The 26,677-nt window shown below is 33.9% G+C and overlaps 1 protein-coding gene across 2 annotated transcripts in view; it reads left to right on the top strand.

The window, feature by feature from the left end:
- Window positions 1–3,727: 3,727 nt before the first annotated feature.
- LOC128552947 (transient receptor potential cation channel subfamily A member 1 homolog) overlaps window positions 3,728–26,677 on the top strand; it is a 45,745-nt gene continuing 22,795 nt past the window's right edge. Inside the window, exons 1-2 of one of the 2 annotated variants that reach the window (XM_053534033.1) lie at window positions 3,728–4,181; window positions 6,660–6,803. In XM_053534033.1, coding sequence (XP_053390008.1) covers window positions 4,109–4,181; window positions 6,660–6,803 — 217 coding nt within the window. In that variant the 5' untranslated portion in view covers window positions 3,728–4,108. The remainder of the gene's footprint in view (window positions 4,182–6,659; window positions 6,804–26,677) is intronic. The other variant, XM_053534032.1, reaches the window with a different exon arrangement.

Consider the following 26,677-nt stretch of genomic DNA (forward strand, 5'->3'; position numbering starts at 1 on the left):
AATCTGGCAGTATTAAGTAATCGGAAACAAACTTTACCTTCTGAATAGACGAATTACAAGGAAAAGACAATTTAAACACCAGATTCTTTGATCTTAAATGTGTACTTAAACTTCCCAGATACATGTATACAAAAGTGGAAACATTATCAAGTGAATGAAGTTTTGTGCAATAACGCCTTCCCGATGTCTTTTAAGTTATTTTGTTTGTAGGTTCCAAAACTGCTCACTTGAGCTACGCAGCCATTGCTAGTTGAAATTTTTAATCCCGTCACCATGAGTGGTGGTCGGGGTTTGTGGGCTGTGCTGGTTGTAGGAATGGTCTCCGTCCGTCAGTCCGTCCGTAACAATCATTTCCGCTCACTATTACGTAAACCCCTTGAAGGATTTTCATGAAACTTGGGTCAAATGATCACCTCATCAAGACGATGTGCAGAACTCAGAGTCAGCAATGTCAGCTCAAGATCAAGGTTACAACTCAAGGTCAAGTTTTGAGCCTTCCGTTTTGTGTCCGCTCTGTATCTACTTAACAACTTGAAGGATTTTAATATGACTTGGTTGTTTTATTCACCTTATCAATACGATGTGCAGAATTCAAAATTAACCAATGCCATCTCAAGGTCAAGGTCACAAGTAAAATGTTCAATTTCCTGTCCCTACCTTTTCTGCTAAGCCACTTGAAGGGTTTTCTTGCAATTTAGGCCAGGTGTTCACCTTATTGAGATGGTTCGCAAAACCCGTGGGTCAGCCATTCATGTTCAAGGTCAAGGTTGCTATAAAATGTACTTGATATTCTATATTCAATACTAGCAACCTTTTCACTACCCATAGCAGCGGTGGGGGATATAACTGTCTTTCAGACTGCTTCAATGAAAAGCGGGAAGGAGATATCGAATTCCAGTCCGTCAGATAATGTTACCTCAAAAACCATAAATTCGTCTTAAATAGTTTTAGAAACTTCATACATATTAGCTGTTTTGTCTGAACGATTAATTTGTAACAAAAATAGGGAATTTAAAGAAAGTACATGTAATGAGGGAAAGTCTGACAACGAGAACTAGAACTCTCTTTAATAATGTGTGAATGGTTTCCAATTTTGTACTTGTTTCCCGTTTAAGATTTTCGACATCTGAAGGGTATTCAAGAAAGTAAGTGAGGAAGTACACAAAGCGTAAAAACTAATCTCCTATTAGTTTTGAATTATCTCCCTTATTGTTATTTTTCAACTAATGTGAAAAAATGTTATAACACTGTGCTGAAACCATAACATTCTTAAATCATATCCCGTCGCTGTACTTTTACATAATTTTTCTTTGTTGAATAAATAATAACAAGACTCCTTACACAATGATAAATAGTAAAAAGAGAAATTTACAGAGTTCAAGACCCTAGCTTGAATAGTTTCAAAATGATTACTCCCCTCCTCCTGTCCCGTAAAATCACTTAACTTTTAGTTTAATGTCTTAAGGCAACTTCTTTCTAATGGTGGGAGAATACCGCAATGCATGTGCCCCCCACCCCCCCCCCCCCCCCCCCCCCGTTCCCCTAGTTCATTACCAGATGTTTATCCTTATGTTCATTTTCCACCGTGTTTATCTTGTTTTGTTTTAGAACTAAAAAGAAACCGGAAACAAAAACAAACAAACAAAAAATAAAAATAAAAAAAAAACATATTGAGTCGGCAGCTCGGTTCGAACCCGCGATATATAGTTTAAAAGGCGGACGTTGCATCCACTTCACCATGATGCAAAAGCTATTTATACATCGCGGATTATAAAATACAAGAATCTTTATTTTATGCAATAAAGTAACACATGTACAGGCTTGATGATACACCGAACTTTTCAAACTTGATTAATGGACGCCTCGAAAAACCAAACAGGTTTAAAATTTCGGTTACCGGACACGTAGCCACGATACGCAGTGTCGTATTTTTCCGTGGTTTAGCGGAAGCTCCCGAGCACGAAGCGCCCTCTTGTGCTAAAACGTGACATGCTACAGTGCATGCTGCGTTATGCTATGTTGTATTCGGCTTAGCGACATGTGAAGTGCAAACTTAGGTGTGTATAGTGGTGAACCGTTCATTTGTTTGAATGAGCATCTTTTCACGAGAAATGTGTATAACAGAAACGAGAAGCAATAACACAACTTATAAATGTCTAATTTCATTAAAGGTGGAAAAATCGCAATACATAAGCGCATTCGCCAAAGTTAAAATGTTTCATACACACAATGCAGGAACCAATTTATTTCTTATCGTTTGCAAATATACAACACAAATGCATGCATAATGCACGATGTAAGTTTACCACCTGCCAATGCATCGAATGTTGCATGTCACACTGCAGCATGTCCAAAAAAACAAGATAGATATTGCAGACTTATGCAGAAGGTCACATGTAACTATACTAGTATGATATAGAGATATGGGCATATGAGAATGCAAGATGCATTTTCAAATGTGAAAATGTTGATGCCACTGTATAAAATAGCGGCTTACATGAGTACGAAAGCAACATACAATTTTAACCTTAATATTGTTCCATTGTGGCGGCCATTTTACTCAAAATTTTACATGCAAAAAAAGATGACTAAGTGGTAAGCTTCAAGTCAATGATTTTGTCATAACTATATTGTAAATATAAATGTGAACATATGCAAGTAAAAGGATGTGCATTTCACTACCTGTACTACTGTACTACGCCTATATATGATTTTTTGCTCTGGCAAAATGACAAATATTTTTGCAATTTTACATGTAGTCAAACTCAATATACATGTTTATTCGATACAATGAAAAAAAAATAATTACAGCCAAATATTAAGCAGACCGCGTAGAACAAAGTTTAAGGGAATTTATTTTGAAATTCTAGCTGTTTACTGAATTATACACAAAAGTCCTAACACTATCAATTTATCTAATTTGTTTTATCTATTGACACATAATTTACAGCTATATGAACAGGTGATATTATATAAATAACATATGGCAGCGTGTGTGACATTAATATTGTCAACCCGAGGGCAGAGCAGAATGTCACCCGAGGCGAAAGCCGAGTGGTGTCATTCTGTTTTGAAAATGACAATATCAATGTCACATATGCTGCCATGTGATATTCATTTTACTATACCGAACACACTTATGTACACAAAATATTTAAAAATGCTTTTAATTTATTTAATTGAACAGGTACTTGCCGGTAAACACATTGATTAGTGAGTCACTACTATATGTGTATAAGGGAGGCAATCATATGGCTAAACAATTGAAACAGTTAATTGCCCTTATAAGACATTCAAAATATCAGCGCGGTCAAATGACTTGACAGTCACTTATACTTGGTCACGTATCAAAAAGGTTGAAAATGTTTTTTATAGTCAAAATATCTCCTTTTCGGGTAATGGGATTTTATTATGGTGGAGAAAAGAGGGGTATACTAATATAAATTGACTGTTCAATGAAAACCTATCTTATCTCACAGTATAAATCAATAGAGTTAGTGTAGTGTTGCGATACACAATCGATGTGTACTGGTTTTTCTGACTAGACTAGCTGTGGTCAGTAATACATGTACATGGGATTGTCCTTTTGTTTATAATGCAACAACCAGGAACAATTTCGACAAAAAATCCGTAAGATTTCTAGTATATATATTGTACTTCAAAAAGAACCTACTTTTGTCTTTGTAATATGTGTTTTAATGGAATTTGACAGTCCGTAAGATTTCAATATTTTGGGGTAAACATTCGGTCTAAACGAGACTCAAAATTTTACCAGTAGCGTATATACTATAAATCATCTTATGCTTCTATATTGGTGATAATTTGACCAACTGTTAAGGCTTTAGAGCAATTTTCAAGAGAAAAATACTCGGCCTGAAAATATGAATTGCTATTGAGTTATGACTGTGGCGATGCCTTAAATTATATTTAGCAGAAAGTTATTTATCTTAGGAATGTTTTTCGAGCTTGCAATGGCTGAAATTAAAAATGATTATGATCCTCCCGGTAACGTCTTAACTTAACTCTAAACATCAACATTTAACAACTTAACTAAAATTGTAGGAAAATATTTGAGTATATAGTTCAGAAAACCGACATCTGTCGCTTGATGGAACTGCTTCGGAACAACACTGGACGGAAATACAGGCCACCTTTTCGGGCACTTATTGAGAAGATGCCAGGTATTTTCCCTTTGTCATACATTTCTAGAAGAGGTTTTACGGGACTTTACCGGTTTTATCTAGAAACTAGTATCCGGACATGACCAGTTTCCCGACGCATGTAATTACCGCTTTATTTGAGCGTTTTTCGCGCATTTGTTTCATCTGGATCATTTGGATGTTTGTTCTACAAGTCTACAACAATCCACTTTTTTACAAGAATGTATAATGTTAGATTTTATGATAACACCTCACCCCTTTTTACAAAAAAAAACTTCCGTCCTTAAAAAGGCAGCGCGGTAGTTTTAACTTTTCGCTGTTTCAAGTGTAGAATAGATAATTAAACTGCATTCTGATTTTTCTGCTGATAACATGTGTTAGTTTTAAATTCTCGGAAATAGTTATATAAAATGTACGGCTTTCGATTGTCTATATCTATTTGAATTATGAAGAATTCGTGAGAGACTAAATTCAAGATTTTGAGCGTTTACCTTTCTTTGCTTTCGTAGCTGATGTTGAAAGTCAGGTTATCTTTCATTTCCATTGTTCGAGAGTTTAATGATAAATGGATGGAATGTGTACAAATAGTTTAGCTATTTATTTCGAAAACCGTCCGCTTAGTTTCATGGGGAGAGTGCCGATCTACGAATCACGGGGTCTTGAGTTCAATCCTCGCGCGGGCCGTATATGACGTTACGCTCATTGTTGGCGTACATTAGCGTAACTGACGTTATCTTCGTTTTCAGCCGTTTAGACGTTACAGGGATTACTTGGGGTGGTTGGACTACAGTTTTCATACATCATGTCGTTTCGATATTTAAGGAAATATTTGATATAGATGTACATATAATATTTATTCAATCAAATTATTTATCAGACAGTGAATTATATTGCCGTGTTCAGATACAATTGTAATACATATACATTATTTAGTTTTCAAATATAACGTATTATTTTCACGGCTGTGACATCTCGGCTAGATTTTGCAATTTTCATGTGTTAAACTTTATTCATAATTATTTAACGTAAGACTTAAGAATATCAATTTGCAGACAGTTGTATGTACTTTCAGACTGCAGTCGCTGTTTTGTAAACAAATACATATTTCTTTAAATATTTCGGCACGTAAGAACTTCGTAATTTTATTTTTTGCATTTTTTGACACGTGTGACATCGCGGCTAGATTAAAATATACATATATTAAACGCCATTATTAAAAGTCAATGTACGACAAAAACTTACTAATTCAAAAGTAGAATTTATGTACTTTTTGTCAAAATAAATACTATAGAAAGCATATAATAGTTCAAGAAAATACAGAAATTTTAACAAATCCTGTCGAGGAAAGACATTAAATCTTAGGTTTTAAGTTGGATCTGTCTTTTGCTTCCTGTTTGTTACAGGAAGTATTGAACAGCAAATGACTGCAATGACGTCAAATATAGTCAACGTCACGTCACCAAGTCTTCTTATTTGACGGAAAAAAATAGTTTTATGAATTTACCAAGCCGTTAAATAATGCGCATTGGTGAATTCTGTTACATCTTACATGACGTTTTTGTGTTGTTTTCTATGATTCTATGTCCAATTAAATTTTTACTAATTGTTAAACGTAAATGCGATCATATTTACTAACAGAGAGATTGTTTTACCTTTCCTGTGATATAAGAAGATAAACAACCGTATTTCTAAAACGAATTTCATGAAACACTGAAAACTTTCCGATGTTCGCCAACAACGTACGCAACGTCTTAAACGTAATACAAAGACGATTATATGAGGATTTTGATAGAAAAAATTGTGTCTGAAATCAATCGTCCTCCACCTCTGATTCAAATGGGAAAGTTGGCAGTTACTTATGGAGAACAGCTTTGTATTTTTCAAACAATTCAATTTCAATCAAAGAACACTGGTTAACTTAATTTCCCGCAAAAACATAAAAGAACAGTAATATACTAATCCTTAAACAAACAAACTTATTTCGATATTGAAATAACATCAAACAATCATCGATATATTTGTCCGGCTACTGGTTTACCTTACGGGGAAAATAACTTCATTTTGTGACCCCATTTGATGCCCAGTGGAACCCATATCTTATGTCAATAAGATGCTGATGACAATATTGGATGCAGAAGGAACTGAATTGTGGGAGCAGTGTGAAATCAACTATCATGCAGTGTTGAGATCATTCTTGTTTCTCCTTCTTCATTCAGTGCACACATTTTGTCATACAAGTAACAAAGGACAGACCGATTTTAAATTGGTACATTTACCGTAAAACACACGTCTATCGTCAATTACTAGTATAGCAAAATATATTGTTATACGTTTTATTAATACTTAAAAAATATGTAAATGAACTTCTGTCTATAGTTTTTTGTGAGGACTGAAGTGCAACGTAATGCAACGTTTGCCTTTCTGTAGTTACTGTTTGTATATTCTACTTACCTATAACAAAACATGCATATGATCTTACTTGTGCTTTCATTGCCTTAGAGATTGCAAAGGACGTAATGGATAAATGTATTACAAGAAAGGAGAATCGGATAATTTTCAATTATGAATTCTTGGACGACACTTTTTATCAGGAAAGCCGGCCACTGGATCAAGATGATTACGATAGGACCCGGAGGACATCAGGTTTGTACACTTATATAAAAGTATTAAGACTTCGTAAATTGCGCAACATGGTTATATTCAAAATAGATTATAACGTTTTGATGGAGATCTGCATGAAAAACTCCAGTGACTTACTGTTAAATCTAGCCCGGTGTAACAGCCCAGCTTTTCCCAAGCCAGTTTTTCTCCCGGGGAAAAATCCAACCAGTCGATTTCCTCCCCCAACTAGTTTTTTGTGCATAAACAAGGGAGAAAAAACCAACCGATTGGTTCTTTCTCCCCCTGGTTGGGTTTTTCCCCCAGTTTTATACATAAACAAGAGAGAGAAAATCAACCGGTTGGATTTTTCTCCCCCCTGGTTGCCCCCCCCCCCCCCCCCCCCCCAGTTTTTGTACATAAACAAGAGAGAAAAAAACAACCGGTTGCTTTTTTCTCTCCACTGGTTGTTTTTCCCCCTATTTTTTATGCATAAACAAGGTAGAAAAAACAAGTTGGTTTTTCTCCCCCTAGTTGTTTTTTATCCCCCGACGAAAGTCGGAGGGATATAGTTTTGGCGTTGTCCGTCCGTCTTTCCGTCCGTCCGTCCGGAGCCATATCTAGGAAATGATTGGGAATATTTATTCAAAACTTCATAATTATACATGTTCACCATTATGAGTTCTTGCGGCCCGTCAAGTTTCAGTCAGATTGCCCAAGTAACACCAGAGTTATGGCCCTTAGAAATTTCTATTGTTAATTATATAGGGTACTATAAATATGGCAATTTCTGCTTCATATTCTTTTTATATTTGACCTAGAACTATGAAACTTAAACAGAATTTAGATCACCATAATGTGGTTGTGTATATTTCATTCGGATTTATGTGTAAATTAATACTTATTGCCCTTTAATTGTATAAAAATCCACATATTTGTATATAACAAACTTACCATTTGGTAGAATTTCTTTAAATTTCTCCATTCTTTTCCATGAAAATTTATTGTAAACATGTGAAGTTGTGTACCATCACCTGGTCACCCCCTTACCTTGATTACATCCCTCCCTATCCCCCCACCCCCACCCCCACCCCCACCCCTTCACCCTTTTACCCTATTTTTTTCATTCTTAATTTTCCATCAATATTTATAATCAACATGTGAAATTTTGTTTCCTCTCCCGTTCCCCCGCACCCCCACCCCCCAAAAAAAATATATTAAGTTGCGACTGCACAAACATTGTCCTCAGCCATGTTCAAGATATCTTACATGTGTTCTCTTAAGAACATCATTCTGTTCTTTTAAGTTCAAATGTACATGTTAAACAGCAACACCTGGTGCCAAACCACTCAAAGACAGTATTTCGTTCACGTTAAACTTCAAGCTCACATTTCAATTATCTGCATTTAATTTTAAAAGCTAAGCTTACTACAGTAAGCATATCCCATTCAAAATAAATTCTTTAGTCAGGATCAAAATATCATACATTTATTATGTACTCTTTTGTTAAACATTTATTTTCTGTTAAATTGATTTTGACGAATGAAATTATTTGCTTCTTATTAACATCCTTAACTTTTTGCCGGATATATTTTTTGCCATTCCTCACCACAGACTCTGCGGGGGATACCAATTCATCGAATTTACTTGTCCCCCTAGTCTTTGTGCATAAACAAGAGAAAAAATCAGCCGGTTGTTTTTTTCTCCCCCTGGTTGGTTTTTCCCCCAAGTTTTTGTACATAAACAAGAGAGAAAAAAAACAACCGGTTGCTATTTTCTCACCACTGGTTGTTTTTCCCCCTAGTTTTTATGCATAAACAAGGTAGAAAAAACAAGTTGGATTGTCTCCCCCTAGTTGTTTTCCCCCTAGTCTTTGTGCATAAACAAGAGAGAAAAAAAGCAACCAGTTGGTTGTTTTTCCCCTTGTTTATGCAAAAAAAAAAAATAGGGGGAAACTGACTGGTTGCTTCTTTCCCCCCTAGTACATATGTGTCTACATGTGTGAATAATAGTCAGTGATAGAGTAAGAAACTGACTGGTTTGTTCTTTTCCCCTAGCAAGTATGTATGAATAATAGATCGTGAAAGGGGAAGAAACTGACTTGTTGGTTCTTTCCCCTAGTATTTATGTGCCTGCATCTTTGCAAAATAGGCGATGAAGGGGGGTTGGTTCTTTCCCCCTTAGTTTGTATGTATGTACATGTGTGAATACTAGGCACTAAAGGGGAAAGAAAATGACAGGTTGGTTCTTTCTACGTTAGTATGTATGACTGTATCTACATGTGTGATTAATTTACAGTAAAGTGAGAAGAAACTGACTAGCTGGTTCTTTCCCCTAGTATGTATGTATCTACATGATTGTATAAATAATAGGCGGTGAAGGGGGAAGAAACTGATTTTTTGGTTCTTTCCCCCCAGTATGTACAAGTGTATGTGCCTATACGTGTGAATAATAGATGGTAAAAGGAGAAGAAACTGGTTGGTTCTTTCCCCCTAGTGTGTTCTTCTTTCTCTCTTGTTGATGCACAAAAATCAGTGGGGTAAAACAGACCACAAACTTAATCATAAATAATATAGAACATTTTGCATCAACAGATGACCCCTTTTGTACATGGGGTTAGTAGGTCACATTTCAGAACTACAGTGCCTCAGTCTTCAAAGTAACATCATACTTACATTGACCTTGAACTTCGTTTCTTATCAGCAGAATAACTGAAGAATGTTTACACCAGAGACTTAAACACTACAGGATCATTTTTGGTTATATAATTATGAGCCTTATCGGATGTGGGCTTTAAAGGTCAAAAATCAGGGTCACTGAGACCTTGAGATAATAAAGCGTATCAACCCATTAGCTATAGAAATGTTTAGGTCTAGTGTCATCAAACTTATAGCATGATTGCCTTTGCTTATTAGATGAACACTATCCTTTTCAGGGTCAAATGTTTAATAGTCAATGTCACGGCATACTATAGACAATTCATTGTCCAGTTACCTCTGACTGACACTAATGGGGGCATATACTATTCCATCATGCATCATGTTTTCAGTCAGACTTTAGCAGGCACTTAGTAAAGTTAAATCATTTTCTTCAGATATATATATATATATATATATATATATATATATACTTGACAATGAAAAGACTCGGCACAAGATGAAAGTCTATAAATCAAATAAATAAAATGACTTCACATGCCTTTCCGACAGGCGAAATTAGTTTGTATTTTTATAATTAAATACTGTTGGAAAGGCATGTGAAGTCATTTTATTTATTTGATATAATTTATATATATATATATATATATATATATATATATATATATATATATATAACCCCTTGACATTAAGCTAAATATTTTCATCAATAGGAATGTATTTCAAGCATACAGTGACTGTTCCCAGTACAGAAAGAAAAACAAATAACTACCAAAATATTTTTCCGACATTTTAATACAAATAAACCTTCATAAACAAGTTTTTCTTTTCAAGTAATAATCACCAAGAACAGTGAAATTATATAGCAGGCTGTTATGATTTTTTTTAGTAGAAATGTGTAAAAATTCAAGCTCCTTTGTTATTGAAAATGCTTATTCATGAATGATAAATTACTGTATAACTGACTTTAACTTTAGTGAAGGTCTTAATACATATTAGATAAATTGTTAACAATTTTACTTAAATACTGTAGAATAATACCATATAACCATGTTAAATTCTTGAGCTTGATAACGTCAAAGATTTTAGCTGCCATAATTTTGCACAACAACTGTATAAGAAAAATGCATATTGATACAACTGTGGTAAAAAACTTGTTAACATTCCAATAAAAGTAATAAACAATTTCAGTGATAGTTTGATAACCTTTTTCTGAATAACAGAAACTTTAATAATTGTGTTAAAAAATTTATTAGTTACTTCCGAAAATAGTCAAAATAAGGGAAGTATAGTTAAATGTTCACAAACAAAGTGTTTTGACAGTTGAAAATGAAGTTAATTGCATTTTTTGTCAAAATAGGCAAAAAGTATATTTAATTTTTAAACATCTTAAATTTATTTGAATATTTTCAAAGTATGCCACAGGTTTCCAAACTGCTCCATACCCTACCTAAACCAAAGTTTCTATAGTAATCTGCAAGGGCCGATTAGTAAATTATGAACAATGACATCACTACTGAAATTGGTTTGGACTTTGAAATAGCATATTTTGTGGACTGCTGACAGGCATTAATATTTCTGTTAGCTGAAACATTTGTAATCACAATTGCTTTACAGGTAAGGTCAATATATTTTTCACTGTTTAACATTTTATTGCATATGAAACATATTGTGCTCAAATACTGAAGCAAATATTTCCAAGCAATGAGTATCGTTCTTGTAAAATGTACAAATATATACAAACATTTACAAAACAGGTCAAATATTTTATCAGCAAACAACTGACTAAAAATCAATGAATCTCATTTTTTGTACATTACAATTTACTCGAACTTGAACGTTCAGTGATTTTATGCCCTTTTCTATTCCATTTAAATATTTTATCCATTGTATTTTAGCACTTTCAAATAAAGTAAACTGCCAAATATGTTGTTTTTTTTTTTGTTTTTTTTTTTTTTGGAAAACTTCAATTTTTTTAATTAAATTTGATATCAAAGCTTTATTATGAAATTAAATATGAAAATCCAGTATTAAGTTAAGCAAATAATTTCCAAACTGAGAAAAACATTATTCATTGAATAACTGGCAATATAACTAGTTGTTTACTGATTCTGTTACATATGTATACATTGAATAATTCTGATGTATTTAAGTATTTTACAACTAAGAGTGGTCAATATATTGAATTGAAAAAAAAAAAATTGATCTCTTTAAGTAGTTACTTTTCAGGCCTATAATTTCGTGAATTGATAAATATGCACCTATATTCTATCAGTTAATAACAATGCCAGGAGTTCCATATCACGTGTATAAAGCACAAGTGATACAAATAAATGATGTGAATGAGTGCTATTAATACTGCTAAAAATACACATCTGTAGACATATTAGCTCTCACAGCCCTTGGACATAAGCATATTCATTTCAGTAAACAAACACATTTTTGATATAATTTTTTGATATCAAAACTTACTAAAGTTGAATAACAACAAATCAAGACTTGTATCAATTACACTTTTGTTTTACTATAAATATAGTAATCACTCCTTATCACTGTTGAAACCTGAATCTTTAAGAACTTCTCATTTGACACTTTTAACAGGACAACACAACATCAAAATGATCATGATCATTTCTAAGGTACAATGATTTGTTTGTTCTTTCGTTTAAACTAAATGTTGAAGGGTACCTCAACCAACTGTACTTCCTGCTACCATTTATGTCAGTACCATTTGCTGCATATACCATAATATCTGTCTGAAGAAAAGAGGAAGCACCCATGATTTCTGCGTCAGTTGCCCAAATAGCATTTTGTTCCATTTTACTGTGGCTTAGATACACTTCAGGTTTTTTATTTAGATAGCCTTCATTTTTTTTTTGAAACTTCAGGAAAGCACATATGTTTTACTATTCTACTACGAACCTTAGCATGTGGCTTTTGGGTGCCGGAAATAGCATAGGCTATCGCTCTAAAAACAGTTACCATCTCCTTTGATATTTTGCACTCTTACAGGATTTTTGGCAAGTCTAGAGGGGCGATATGGGGGTTGTTGAGAAATCTGGATTTGTTCTGGTTCACATATGTTTTGGTTTTCCTTTTCTGAAGGTGGAGAGAACCTGTGTCTAACCTGATATGGGGACCTGTACATAGTTTGTTTTTTTCTACTCCGAAGCTTTTTCAGCGACCTTTTTTGATGTCTTGTAGACCTGCTGCGTTTCTTTGGTTGCTTCTTCTTGATTTGCTGGTTTGTCTCATAAGCCTGACTCTTCCTTTGAACAATGTTTCAGTGATGATGTAAGGGCCAACCCATCTTGGGTCAAGTTTACTACCGAACCGCCGGATCTTGCTTGCATTCTTTATGATAACTCTTGTTCCAGGTATGTCTTGTCTCTACCAAGATGCCTACCACTGTATTTGCCTGAAACATAAAAAAGTACTTAGTCAGTTAAACAACAAAGACTATCACACTTGTAACTGAAAACCAGCAAATAATTATGTACAACACAATTGCAACTACACTCAAGGACTTAGTTTATACAAACTTTATATAAGGATTTATAAAACTGCTTCATCTAATTATTTTATTAAAGAAGATTTGATATTACTTATTTTTCATCATTTGTCATTTACATACTGCTAAAGGGTATTTTTAGCAAATAACCATGTGTATTGACTAATTACTAATGTCTTTGAAACAATGTAATTTCTTGCATTAACCCTTGAAAAAGTAGAAAAATCATTTTACAGAAATAAGAAAATACAGTTAAGTGTTTAATCCGATAAAAATAATAGATATCTTGACAAAATGGTTGCTTATGAGGTTGCATGTAATTAAATTTGATAGTATGAACAGTTATTTTTTTGTAAATGCATTCCATATGACATTAATAACAGTACAAGCACCATATGCCCAGGTGACAATGGTCATATTTGATCACAAAAGACAACACTTTTTTGGAAAATATTAAGCAGACATTAAATGTATGCGTAAAACTTTCAACAAGAGCTGTCGGATGACAGCGCGCTCGATTATTCGAAGAATTGATAGAAGAATGGGCTCAAAATATTACCACAGATATTCAGACAAAAGAAAAAAAAGATTAGACAAACAATGTTCTTGCATTTGTTGATTTCGATAAGTCTTGCACTAAATGGCAGTGTGTGGCCATGATGATTATGAAGTGTTCAAAGTTTCAAAGTCAAAGAGTTTAATCAAAATATGGAATGGTATGAATTTTTTACTGATTTCCAAGTCCAAAAAGGGACATAATTCAGCACAAATAGTTGTCAGAATTATGTACTCTTGCGTACAGATGGAAATCATCATGATAAACAAGTGTTCAAAGTTTAAAAGCCATATGGCAAATAATTCTGACCAAACATGGACTTGTATGAAAACAGAACCAATTTCCAAGACCAAAAAGGGCCATAATTCAGCCAAAGTAGATGACAGAGTTATGTACTATTGCCTACAGATAGAGACTGTAATTCTAAACAAGTGATATGTCAAACACTTTACACAATATATAAACTGGTACAAAAAACTTAACCAAGATTTCTAAGTCAAAAGGGTCCATAATTCAGCCTAAATCCTTAATGAAGTTATGTACTCTTGCCTATAACTGGACATGGTGATGGTAAACAATTGTTGAACTTTTCATAGCTTTATCTAAAAAGACCTTTTCAAAATATGGCATAGTATGAATAAACTTAACCAAGATTTCTAAGTCAAAAGGGGCCATAATTCAGCCAAAGTAGATGACAGAGATAGACCCTAAAATTTTCATTGACAGTATCACATTAAATAAAATCTAGAATTTGATTTCCAAGTCCTTGAAATAACCAAACATGATTTCACAAATGTGAAGTTTATGATAGTTTTGTTAATATCAATAACAGAATTTTTATTTTTTTTTAATTTAAATTTGTGATCCACAAAGAATGACAACTCTTGCCTTAGGCTAGTACTTATAAGTAGAGATCTGTTAGTTTACTTCCTTTGCAATTACACAATTGGGTGGAAAATGAAAACTGTTTTAGACACAATATCATACTTTTTTTACACAACAAAATCATTTAGGATTTATTCATTTGTGTTTGATTTACCCCTCAAGACATGGTTCCTATGATTCTGTCAACTTACATATGGTAAAAAATTAACTTATAACAAGCCAATAATAAAATGAAATACCAGTAGGTAAATATTAGTGCAGATAATATAGTTTTGCTTGTATCAAAATGTCACAATAGAACCACTATTGTAATACAGAACACCTGGTAGGATTAGTAAAGGTGCAATTATATTGATCTCTATTTCCTATGCCTACATGATGACAGAGTTATGTACTCTTGCATGTTTCAAAGCTTTATCTCAAAAGACTTTGTCATAGTATGTCATGGTACGAATAAACTTAATCAAGATTTCTAATTCAAAAGGGGCCATAATTCAGCCAAATCCTTAATGGAGTTATGTTCTCTTGCCTATAACTAGACATGGTGATGGTAAACAAGTGTTGAAAGTTTCAAAGCTTTCTCTCAAAAGATAAAAGTGTGGACTGGTACGAAAAACTTAACCAAGGTGTGACGCTGACACAGATGCCGACGCCATGGTTAGTAGGATACCTCTACTTATTCTTCGAATAGTCGAGCTAAAAATGAAGTATAATTTCTAAGACAAATAAGAGCAGAAAAGCACAGGTCACAGCTCTCGTTACTTCATAGGGCATTTGTTTTACCCACTAAGCATTTCTGAAATAAAGTAAAAGGGAAACAAGAGCGCTCCATAAGACAGCAAATGCTTGACTATTCAAATTGTTGTACTAGCAGGAATATTAAGATATCTAGAGAATTTCAATCCAGTATCTGCATTAGTTTTAGAGTTGCATGTAGTAACATAGCTCAGTTTGGTAAATACACACTTTCTAAAAATTATATCAGACCAGTTGTTCATTAAGGCGTCTTTTTTCAGATCAGATTTTTTTCTCCTTTGGATCATTCTGTTTAATACGATCTTTACTTTATTTTATCTAAAAGATATTCTTATTTTAGGTAGTAGATGTCTAATAGTAATGTTTACAAAATGACATTTGCTTGGTATATTCTTAAAGGTGACCGTGTTATGCACTGTTTTGCAATTTTTAAACAACTTTTACTGTGCTGTTTTTTATATATTTTGTTTAACTTAAGCTCAAGTTTCAAAGTGATGGCCACGATGCAAAAAAAATTGCAGAGAACTCATTTTATCATTAATTTTGATAAAAGAAACATCAAACTATTAGTAAACAATTAAAAAACACAAAATGAAAATGTCAATATCATTTTTTTCTAGGGTGCCTCAAGTAAACGGGTGTAATGAGACAGAATTCTAACATTGAAAAAATAAGGTCGAAACCTGTGTTTCTGTTTGTTTCTGTTTTGAATTTTGCTTACTTCATTCAAAAATAATTTTGCGTAAAACCTACCTAAATTTCTCAGCTATGTCACAGCCTTCAGTGTCAGTTTAAATGGAAAAAAAGTCAGAAAAGGGGAATAATTTTGTAAAAATGCAAAACAGGGCTATGGAACCTGTAATATGCATACATGTATCAGTTCATAACAATGTAAAATTGTGTAATGTTTCAATCCATTCCCATAGTGGATACTGATATACCAGCTTACATACAAAAACTTAAACAAAAACTGCTAAGTCAAAAAGGGACATAAATTTGTAAAACTGCAAAGTAGAGTAATGGAACCTGTGCATTACAGGTCAAACTATGACAGTGAACAAGCGTGTCAAGTTTCAATCCATTCCCATTAGTGGTTACTGAGATACCACCTTACATACAAGAGCTGACAGCGCGCTCCACTATTTGGGGATTTGACAGTAAAATGAATATATGTCTAAATAATAGAACTCTACTATAAAAGGAAGATACACCAAGGACATAATTCCAGAGATAAGAGTTATCAGGGTTGTTACAACAAATGCAGATGATGATGGTAAAGATATATTTTGAGTTTCAAGTCATTATCTTATAAAGTACCAAAGTTATATTTAGAAAACGAAGTTTATTAAAAATATGTATAAAAGGGGCATAATTTTGTCACGAATACAAATCAGAGTTATGGGGATTGTTACCAAACATGCAGATGATGGTGATAAAGATACATTTTAAGATTCAATTCTTTATCTTATATTGCATTAAAGTAATATCAAGAAAGCGAAGATTGCAAAAAATGTTAAGTACAAAAGGGGCATAATTTCTTTAAAAAATACAATTACAGTTATAGGGTATGTAACCACACATGCAGATGATAATTATAAACAAATATGTTCAATTTCAAGTCATTATCTGATATGTCTATTAATAAAGCTTTCGAAAAAATTTGACATAAAAATAATTCCAAGTATAACTCCTTGGTAACCTTGACCTTGGATATAATGGGCCCAGCCCCTGCATATACTATGTTTGTATGCTGGACAATGTTTATGAGAACTTACAGTAAGATATAAGCAAAAGCAACAAAGGTATTACAGAAAAATAAAAGTTGCCGAAAAACTTTAACCTTAAAAATAACCTAAGTATAACACCTTGGTGACCTTGAGTATAATGGGCTCAGCCCTTACACATACTTTGTTTGTATACTGGACAATGTTTATGTGAAGTTACAGTAACATCTAAGCAAGAGTAACAAAGATATGACAGACAAACAAATGTTGCCGAAAAACTTTAACCAAGATGGGTCACGCTGACGCCAACGCGAGTAATATAGCTTAGTTGATAAGGGGCATAATTTTGTAAAAATGCAAAGTAGAGTTTTGGAACCTATGACAGTGAACAAGACAGTGTGTGATGTTTCAATCCATTCCCATTAGTGGGTACTGAGATACCAGCTTACATATAAAACAAAAATTAATATTTAATCAATACTGCATCTAGCATTTCTTTATTGTTTAGGTATATATTTGAAAGCGCTAAAACTCCTTATCAGTCTTAAAATATATGGAGGCTATCGAAATCTTGCTTTGGTACTTGACTTAATAGAAAAACTTGGGTTGAGTTCTTACTTATAGCCCTTAAGTAGGTCTGTAAGTTTTGTGACATAAAGTCAGATACACAATTTATCATAATAAGATATAATGGTAATATATAATTATGTTTCATCCATAAGGGCATTCATAAATAAAATGTTCAAAAGTATTTACAACAAGCTGTATTCATAATATGTTCTATTCACCACTGCTTAAAAAGCGAAATATATCCAAAGAATTTTTTTTCTCCCATCTGTTCAGTGAAATTTATACCAATCTATTCAACAAATTAACCTTTTCATATGTTTCAAAAACAGGTAAGAAATATGACCATTTCATTCATTCAATTTTTAAAATATAAGTATAATTCCATATAGGTTCACTGATGACTTATGGATGGAACGTAACTTCATTATTTATAATATCAATGAGTATATAATTGTACCTGAATGCATATACTCAATAACTGATGCAATCTCATTTTTCCGTAGGAGTCGCTGTTTGCCTTTGAGCAGCACACCATCACGTACATGTAAATGCTTTGTTTTAGAACGCAGTTTCTTCTTTTTCCTTTCTTTTTGTTGTTGGACACTTAATTAATCTTATCCTTTTAGGGTATTTTTTGTGTTTAAAAGAAAGATTATCTCATTGTAACTTTCGTCATCCATTTTGATTTGATTTGCAGGAAGGTAAAAGATTTTTTCTTTTATGTAGACAAGTAAATTTTGGATTTGACACCAATTTGCAGAGAACTTAAGGTACCAAGTTGCCACCTGCCAAGTTTATGTTCAATACACGAAAACTTGTTAAAATTGTCATCTGTTTATACATTTCATAGAGTAACAATTAAAACATTCACACCTTATGTTACATAGGTGACTGGTTCTCTATTAATTTGACCCCTTTTTGCAATTCTAACCCCTAAACATGAACCCACTAATTGCAATGTTATTGTCTATGGACATTTACCTGTAATCAACAAAGTGACACGTGGAAATGGTGTAATCAACAGAGTGACATGTGGAATTGGTGTTAAATGCTGGTTTCAAAAAATAAATCTCTTGCAGATAATAAATTTAATGCATATTTTACCCAGAATCACAAAGCAGATTTAGAGGTCAACTCAGATTAACTTTTGTGAAAATAATATTAGGTTATTTTTAAAACAATGTTCTGTACAATTGGTAATATATTGTATGGTCAAGTGTTGCAAATAAACGTTCACGATTGGATAAATAAGTTAGATATAGAATAAAACCATATAATGCACAAAACCGTGACTGTGTAATTTGGCTGCAGAATAGTGAAGGAATTAAGATTATCATTTGTCCAAACCTGCCTGTGAATACAGGACAAAGTGTAATTTTCATAAATATGTAAATATTTATACATAAGGGCCAAAGAACCAGCCTTTCGGTTCTTTACCACTTCCCAATTTATAATTTTTAAAGCAAGTAGATATAGGGAGACAATCAAAATCCCCTTGATCAAAATCCCCTACAATGAAAAATGACAGGGTGTTACAAAATCTCCTTCATACTTTTGCAGGGGGTATCATAATCCCCTTTTAGACTTTTCATATTTGATAAAGTTCAAATACAACTATATACAATTTAAAATTCTATTGCATAAAGCACGTATTAAAATACAATGCCTTTAGCAAACATAATTTAATTTGGAGCACTGATATCTATATAGCTATAATGAAAATCACAGAGTGGATTATGATAACCCCTGCAAATGTGTGAAGGCGATTTTGATCAAGGGGATTTTGATATACACGCGTAGATATATATATACATTATTACAAGGAAGAAATAATCAATTATTCAGTTTCTTCCCCCCTTCATATTGTATTTTTCAGACATGCATATACATACATACAAGGTGAGAAAGAACCGACTAGTCAGTTTATTCCCCCTTCAACGTATATTATTCCGACGTGCAGATAAATACATACCAGGGGGGAAAGAACCAACTGGTCAATTTTCTCCCCCTTCACCGTGTATTATTCAGATATGCAGATATACACATACTAGGGGGGAAAGAACCAACTACTCAGTTTCTTCCCCCTTCACCATTATATATTATTCAAACAGGCAGATATACAAATACCAGGGCTGAAAGAACCAACTGGTCAAGTTTATCCCCCTTCACCGTGTATTATTCAAACATGCAGATATACACATACTAGGGGGAAACAACCAACTACTCTGTTTCTTCCCCCTTCACCATTATATATTATTCAGACAGGCAGATATACAAATACCAGGGGTGAAAGAGCCAACGGGTCAATTTCTTGCCCCTTCACCGTTTATTATTCAGACATGCAGATATAAACATACCAGGGGGGGGGGACCAACTAGTCAGTTTTTCCCCTTCACCATATATTATTTAGACATGCGGATATACACATTCCAGGGGGGAAAACCAACAGATCAATTTTTCCCCCTTCACCGTGTATTATTCAGACATGCAGATATACAAATACCAATGGGGAAAAACCAACTGGTCAATTTCTTTCCCCTTTACCAAGTATTATTCAGACATGCAGATATACAAATACCAGGGGGGAAAATCAACTGGTCAATTTCTTTCCCCTTTATCGTGTATTATTCAATGCAGATATACAAATACCAGGGGGGGGGGGAACCAACTGGTCAATTTCTACCCCCTTCATCGTGTATTATTCAGACATGCACATATACACATACCAGGGGGAAAACCATCTGGTCAATTTTTTTCCCCTTCATCGTGTATTATTCAGACACGCAGATATACAAATACCATAGGGGGCAAACCAACTGGTTAATTTCTTCCCCCTTTACCGTATATTATTCAGACATGCATATATACACATACCAGGGGGAAACAAACAACTAGTCAGTTTCTTCCCCCTTCACTGTATAGTATTCAGACATGCAGATATACAAATACCAGGGGAGGAAACCAACTGGTCAATTTCTCCCCCTTCACTGTGTATTATTCAGATGTGCAGATATACAAATACCATGGGGGGAAAGAACCAACTGGTCAATTTCTTCCCCCTTCACCGTTTATTATTCAGATATGCAGATAACACATACCAGGGGGGAAAAAACCAACTAGTCAGTTTTTTCCCCTACACCATATATTATTCAGACATGCAGATATACACATATCAGGGGGGGGGGGGAAGAACCAACTAGTCAATTTATTCCCCCTTCACTGTGTATTATTCAGACATGCAGATATACACATACTAGGGGGGGGGGGGACCATTTGGTCAATTTCTGCCCCCCTTCACTGTGTATTATTCAGATGTGCAGATATACAAATACCAGGGGGAAAAGAACCAACTAGTCAGTTTCTGAATTTCCCCGTCCCTGTGTATTATTCAGACATGCAGATATACACATTAAAGGGGGAAAGAACCAACTAGTCAGTTTCTTCCCCCTTTTTGTATTAAACCAGCCATGGGGGCGGAGACAAAACCAACCGGTTGGTATTTTTTCATACACCAAAAAAAAAGAAGAAAAAACGAAAGAACGAAAGGGGAGAAAAAATCAACCGTTTTTTTTTCCTTTGTATATGCACAAAAACTAGGGGGAAAACCAACCAGGGCGTAGAATAAAACAACCAGTTTGTTTTTTGTCCCTTGTTACACAAAAACTTAGTTATTAGGATTGGGGGGGGGATAAAAAGTACCAAGAGGGGAGAAAAATTCAACCATTTGTTTTGTTTCTCCCTTGTTTATGCACAAAAACTAGGGGAGAAAAAAAAAACAATCAGGGGGGTGGGGAGAGAAAGAAAACTACCAGCTGTTTATTTGTCCCCTGTTTATGCATAAAAAACTTACTTATTAGGGGGAAAAACGCAACCAAAGGGAAAAAAATACTGGTGTTTTTTTCTCCCTTGTTTATGCACAAAAAGTCGGGGGGGGGGCGGGGGGGACCAATCAGGGGGAACCACCCGGTTGATTTTTTCCCCGGGGAAAGAATCAACTGGTTGTTTTTTCCGATCTTGCACTTTTTAGTAGAAACAAGCCATGAACATAAAATGATTGACGGTTATGTCAAATAGAAATCTGGATATGGAACACTGACTTTTCGCACCTTCTCTTTTCAAGGGCAGACAACTAATATAAAGGATATTTTCAGCAAATTTATTTTTAAATCGTCATATTTTGCTCAATTTTTAATTAATACTTTAAGATTTTTGGGATTTAAGTGTTTTGTGCTAATATCTTTCTATTTATAGTATCAAAAGCAGGTTTACGCTAAAGTATAAATACAGATTGCTTAACGTAAGAAATAAATCGCGATTTAGTACTGTTTAGTTGAGTATATCTTTAATTACGTTAGTTTGCAAAAATATACAGAATGATACATACATCATGCTGTTACAAAGAGTAAACAGCTTTGTTAGATTTATAGAAATATTTCACTTAAAATATCACACCCATGTCTTATACATCTGCGGATGTCTCTAAATTGCTTTTTGTGCTTTTAGCATGTGTAAATGTTGAATTTTGCTTAATCCGGGGCTAGAGGGCGTGGACGGTAGCATGCATTTCCACTACCGTCCATGAACAGGATCAATCAAACCGAGCCTTCAACATTTTCGTTTTTGTCGTGTTGAGCGACCTGTGAAGTTTCTACTTTTCTCTATTTTATATATAAATCACGCTGTTAAAAAATATCGCATTTTAATTAGATATATTGAAACATTTTGGTTCAATTACTGCGCATCTGAACTCTGAACTGTGATAAATCAGGTGAAAAACCACTCGACGGTCTTCTTTACTTTTATTCCTACATGGTCATTGAAATTTCATGATAAAAATTTGCTGGGCTTCATTTATCCAAGTAGTAATAAACCGGACGTCATGTCACCATTTGATTTCAAAATGGACTTCATAAGGCTGTCTTACCGGTCCGAGTGTCAACCGTTGTTTATCACAGATTCTAACACAACCGAATTCATTTTCCTAGCTGATTACTGTGTATTTTTATCTATAAATACATTTTCCTGTCGTCACAATTATTACGTCAGTCGCACATGAAAAGAAATCAACACAAAATAGAAAATAGGCAAATACTAGCATTTGATGGATGTCGTCAAGGATGTACTCTAAATTCCTTCGTAATGTGTTAGAATCGAAATAACGTATCAAATTTAGTGATTTGCTCTTCATTGTTTGTCATCTGATGTCAATTTTTATATCACTCGAGCTACGTCCACGTGATATTAATTCTTATTTCTAAATATACAGAGATTGACTACTATCCAGCTGTGTCAGAATGTGCAATTTATTTAATGGTAAATCGCCATGAATTATTCCACTCAATTATTCCTTATGAGACCACGAACCTTTTAATCTAAATACATTAGTGCCTGGATACTTGTAACTAACCAATATTATAACACATAAATCGACAAATATGCACAATTTATTTCCACTTACCGATTACCTCCCTTTTAATTGCGTTAACTGTTTTTTAATGATATATTCGATCGCGGATAATGTCACAAAAGTGTAATAAGTGTTGTTTTAAGGGTTTTGTATTGAAAAATGAGTACTATATTACAAACATTTTACGGTAATTTTGATACAAAGGAAGTACCGTTAGCTGTTTATAAACCACAATGATTTTTTTTTCTTTTTCTGAAATATATCATTTATTTACATTATTTCAATTTTGCATTCCTATAAAGATAAATTATATAACAATCTGTCAGGATTCATTAAAAGATGTAACTACTAAGAGCAGTTTTATCAAAATAACGGAAGTCGTTACGCATGAATTTATATCTGACAAATGAATGTTTGGATTGAAAGAAAATTGGCATTAAAACATAATTTATTGACACAAAACATGAAAAAGTCTTACAGAGTAGTTATTGACCTATCATCCTAAAGGTCTATGGCCATAGTGTAAAATAAAAATCAGCTAAATATATTCGTGTTTTAATGTTAAGGGATGTGTATTTCGAACGCATCAATGTAGTACATGCCAAAATGGAAACTGCTAATTTGCTATTTGTATCATATCAGCACATTTTTATTTGTCTTTCTTTAACATTGTTTACACTGATTCAGTTTTACATTACTTTTACTGTTTTTATAGATATACTTTTCAACTAACACCATATATTTATACTAGCATGAATCATCATGAAAGAATCTTATGACTAATGTCTAATGTAATCACAAAGAATGACGACGCGACGTCTGTAAGCAATCGTACATCCAAACGTTCTGATACTTGTAGCCCCGTTTTGGAAAGCCAATTAACTTCTGTAGAACTATTTATTTCATTTCATTTCATCAAATGCAATCGTTTAAGAGAACTGAGTTGTGTAAAAATGCTTATGTTCATCTTTCACTCCCTTTCGTGAAGAAAAAGACTGTGGTTTTGAAACATATGGACGTGTTTAGCTTACAGGAGGCGGTAGTCTTCACGCGCTTTAAATAAAAATCATATATTTCATACCAAAATATAAATTTGTAAACCACGTTGGTGATGTGTATCTTATAACTACTACTTGAAATAATTTGGGAGTTACACTTCTCTGGAACCCTACAGTTAATGTATTAATGCGGTATCACAATGCAGTTTTCCCATTGGTCACATCCGGTAACGTACACATTTACCATACCGCAGTTGTTCCACCTTTACGTAAAGACATAGTAGTAGTACATAGGTTTATCGTTTATAATGCAGAAGCAATTTTAACATTTAGTAATGAGGTAGCCTGTAATGTACTTTGTTGACTTAGAAACATATGTAAAAGTACATTTATAAATATTTTGTCTACGGTCATACGACAGACTAGCACAGTATATTATCTCACTGGTAAATGCAGTTTGATATAAATATGTAAGATCAATGTCGCCACACTATAAGGCAGTCATACATTTTTTTCTCATTAACTTATATTATAATAGACTAATGTATCTCTCACAGGTAAAAACAAGCCAACTAGAAATGTGTCCATGGAACAAAGATGCCCCCACTACATGACATTAAAATGACAATTTTTCCCAGGTCAGGGGCCAGATGCGAAACCCCAGGTGCACAACTGCACATGCTGACCAACACTCCTGTAAACTTTGGTGACTCTAGGTCAAATACTTTTGGAGCTATGCGCTACACAACATTAAAATGACCAATATTTTACTAAGTCAGGGGCCATAACTCCTACATGACTGGATGAATCCGGACGCGAAACCCCAGGTGCACAACTACACATGGTGACCAACATGCCTGTAAAGTTTTGTGACTCTAGGTCATATACTTTTGGAGCTGGACGCGACACAACACTAAAATGACCACTTTCTACAAAGTCAGGGGCCATAACGTCTACATGACTGAATGAATCCGGACGCGAAACCCCAGGTGCACAACTACACATGCTGACCAACATTCCTTTAAGGTTTTGTGACTCTACGTCAAATACTTTCAGAGCTACGCGCGACAAAACATTTTCGGAAGGACGGACAGACGGACGGACGGACAGACGTTCTAACGAAACGGTCTTTATGTGACACCCCCATTGTTCTCTCTCTTGTTCTAACAGTCACATAAAAAGAAAAATAGTCACATAAACAGAACGGAATGAATGACATCAAAGAAAAAGTACCGTTATGCAGTCACTTAACCATCATTTCGCGGGCACGGACAGACGGACGGAAGAACGGAAGGACGGACAGACGGACGTACAAGAGCAAATCTATATGCACCCCCCTCCCCCAAAGTGGGGGCAAAAAAATGAAATTTAGTAAGGAAATTGTTTCAAACATGCGCAAATGTTCAGTTTTATTCATCAGTTAAAAAGTATATTCGGATGAGAAACCCCCTCTCGTACCCCTCCCCCCCCCCCCCCCCTTCCAACAAATATTTAAAATTACTACAATAAACAATAAAATATTGAAGAGGTAGATACTTAAATATATTAAGTTCTTTATTGAGCCGCTTCTAAATGGGTTACAAAATTGAGGCACTGGTGTAAATAAAAGTATTTGATACTGCATGTTTCAGTTAGCTGTAATTTTGAAATTTTACTAACAGTATGCTTTTCTAAATGAGTTGAAATATGTGCATGAAGTAATTTAAAAGATATTTGAAAAAGTCTATGTATGAGGCTAGGAGATTTGGTACGTGCATGTAGTCATACGGTTTACAGCTGTATGCAACATCGCGGTACAAATAAAATCTCTCTGACCTATCCCTACAAATACTCTTGAAGGGAATATTTCTTCTTTCCGTTTTATATACGTTTCTTGCATTTTAACAGTTAGAAAGGGTCTGCTATTCTTAGTAATTTATATGCCATCCCTTAGCCTATCTCTATTGCGAAATAGTTATGAAATTAACCACTCTACATTGTTCTTCATTATGTTATATCAAGTAATATATCGCTGCAAAAGTATAGAAAAGTATTTAATTCAAATTAAGACCTACGTATAAATTGATTATTACATAAATACGAGGTTTAGTTCGTGTCCACAAGAAAGAGATATAAAACATTTAGAATGAGAAAAATATGAGGCATCTCTCCCGTATGCGTGGACAAGTTTAAATAACTCGAAAAAGGCATTTATAGTCGGAAGAATTCTAAAGCGATATAATCTAATTATGAACACATGTTTCCTCTTTTCTATAACACTATTTTATAAAATTTTTGTCATTGTTTGAAAACAGGATGTAAAGTTTAAGAAATTTGATACGTCGTTTTAGATAATTTATCTCTGTTCATGCCAATTTTTCCAAAAGTAACCCTTCTTTGATATTTCTTAAAATAATGTAACTTTGAGAAGCTCTACATAGCCCAATTGTTCTGTCACCAGATTATTAGAAATTTCGAAAAGGGCGAAACAATTTTAAACGTTGCTGAACATGATCAAATTATTTTTACAAATTCAATAGTTCTAAAGATGACGTCATAAAACAGTTTGCACAGGCTGTCATAGTTGACTGATTCGAGTGTTACATATCCAGAATTTATCTTCTGGTATTGTTCTTTAAGAAATGTATTATCTTAAGTCTCTACTAAAATGTGCAAGGTTCGGCCATATTTTAGAACTTATAAGCCGGGCTAATCATTATATTAAGACCAAGAATAGAAGGCAAAATGATAGTTGACATACATTATGGCTTTATGAGGTATTTAATTGTACATTCGAAAGTAGGAAAAAATCGATATGTCATCTAGCTGACCCAATGTCCCGTTAGAACCTAAACATGATAATATTTCTGAATCAA

Source organism: Mercenaria mercenaria, unplaced genomic scaffold (assembly GCF_021730395.1).
Source record: "Mercenaria mercenaria strain notata unplaced genomic scaffold, MADL_Memer_1 contig_3320, whole genome shotgun sequence".
Classification (NCBI taxonomy): domain Eukaryota; kingdom Metazoa; phylum Mollusca; class Bivalvia; order Venerida; family Veneridae; genus Mercenaria; species Mercenaria mercenaria.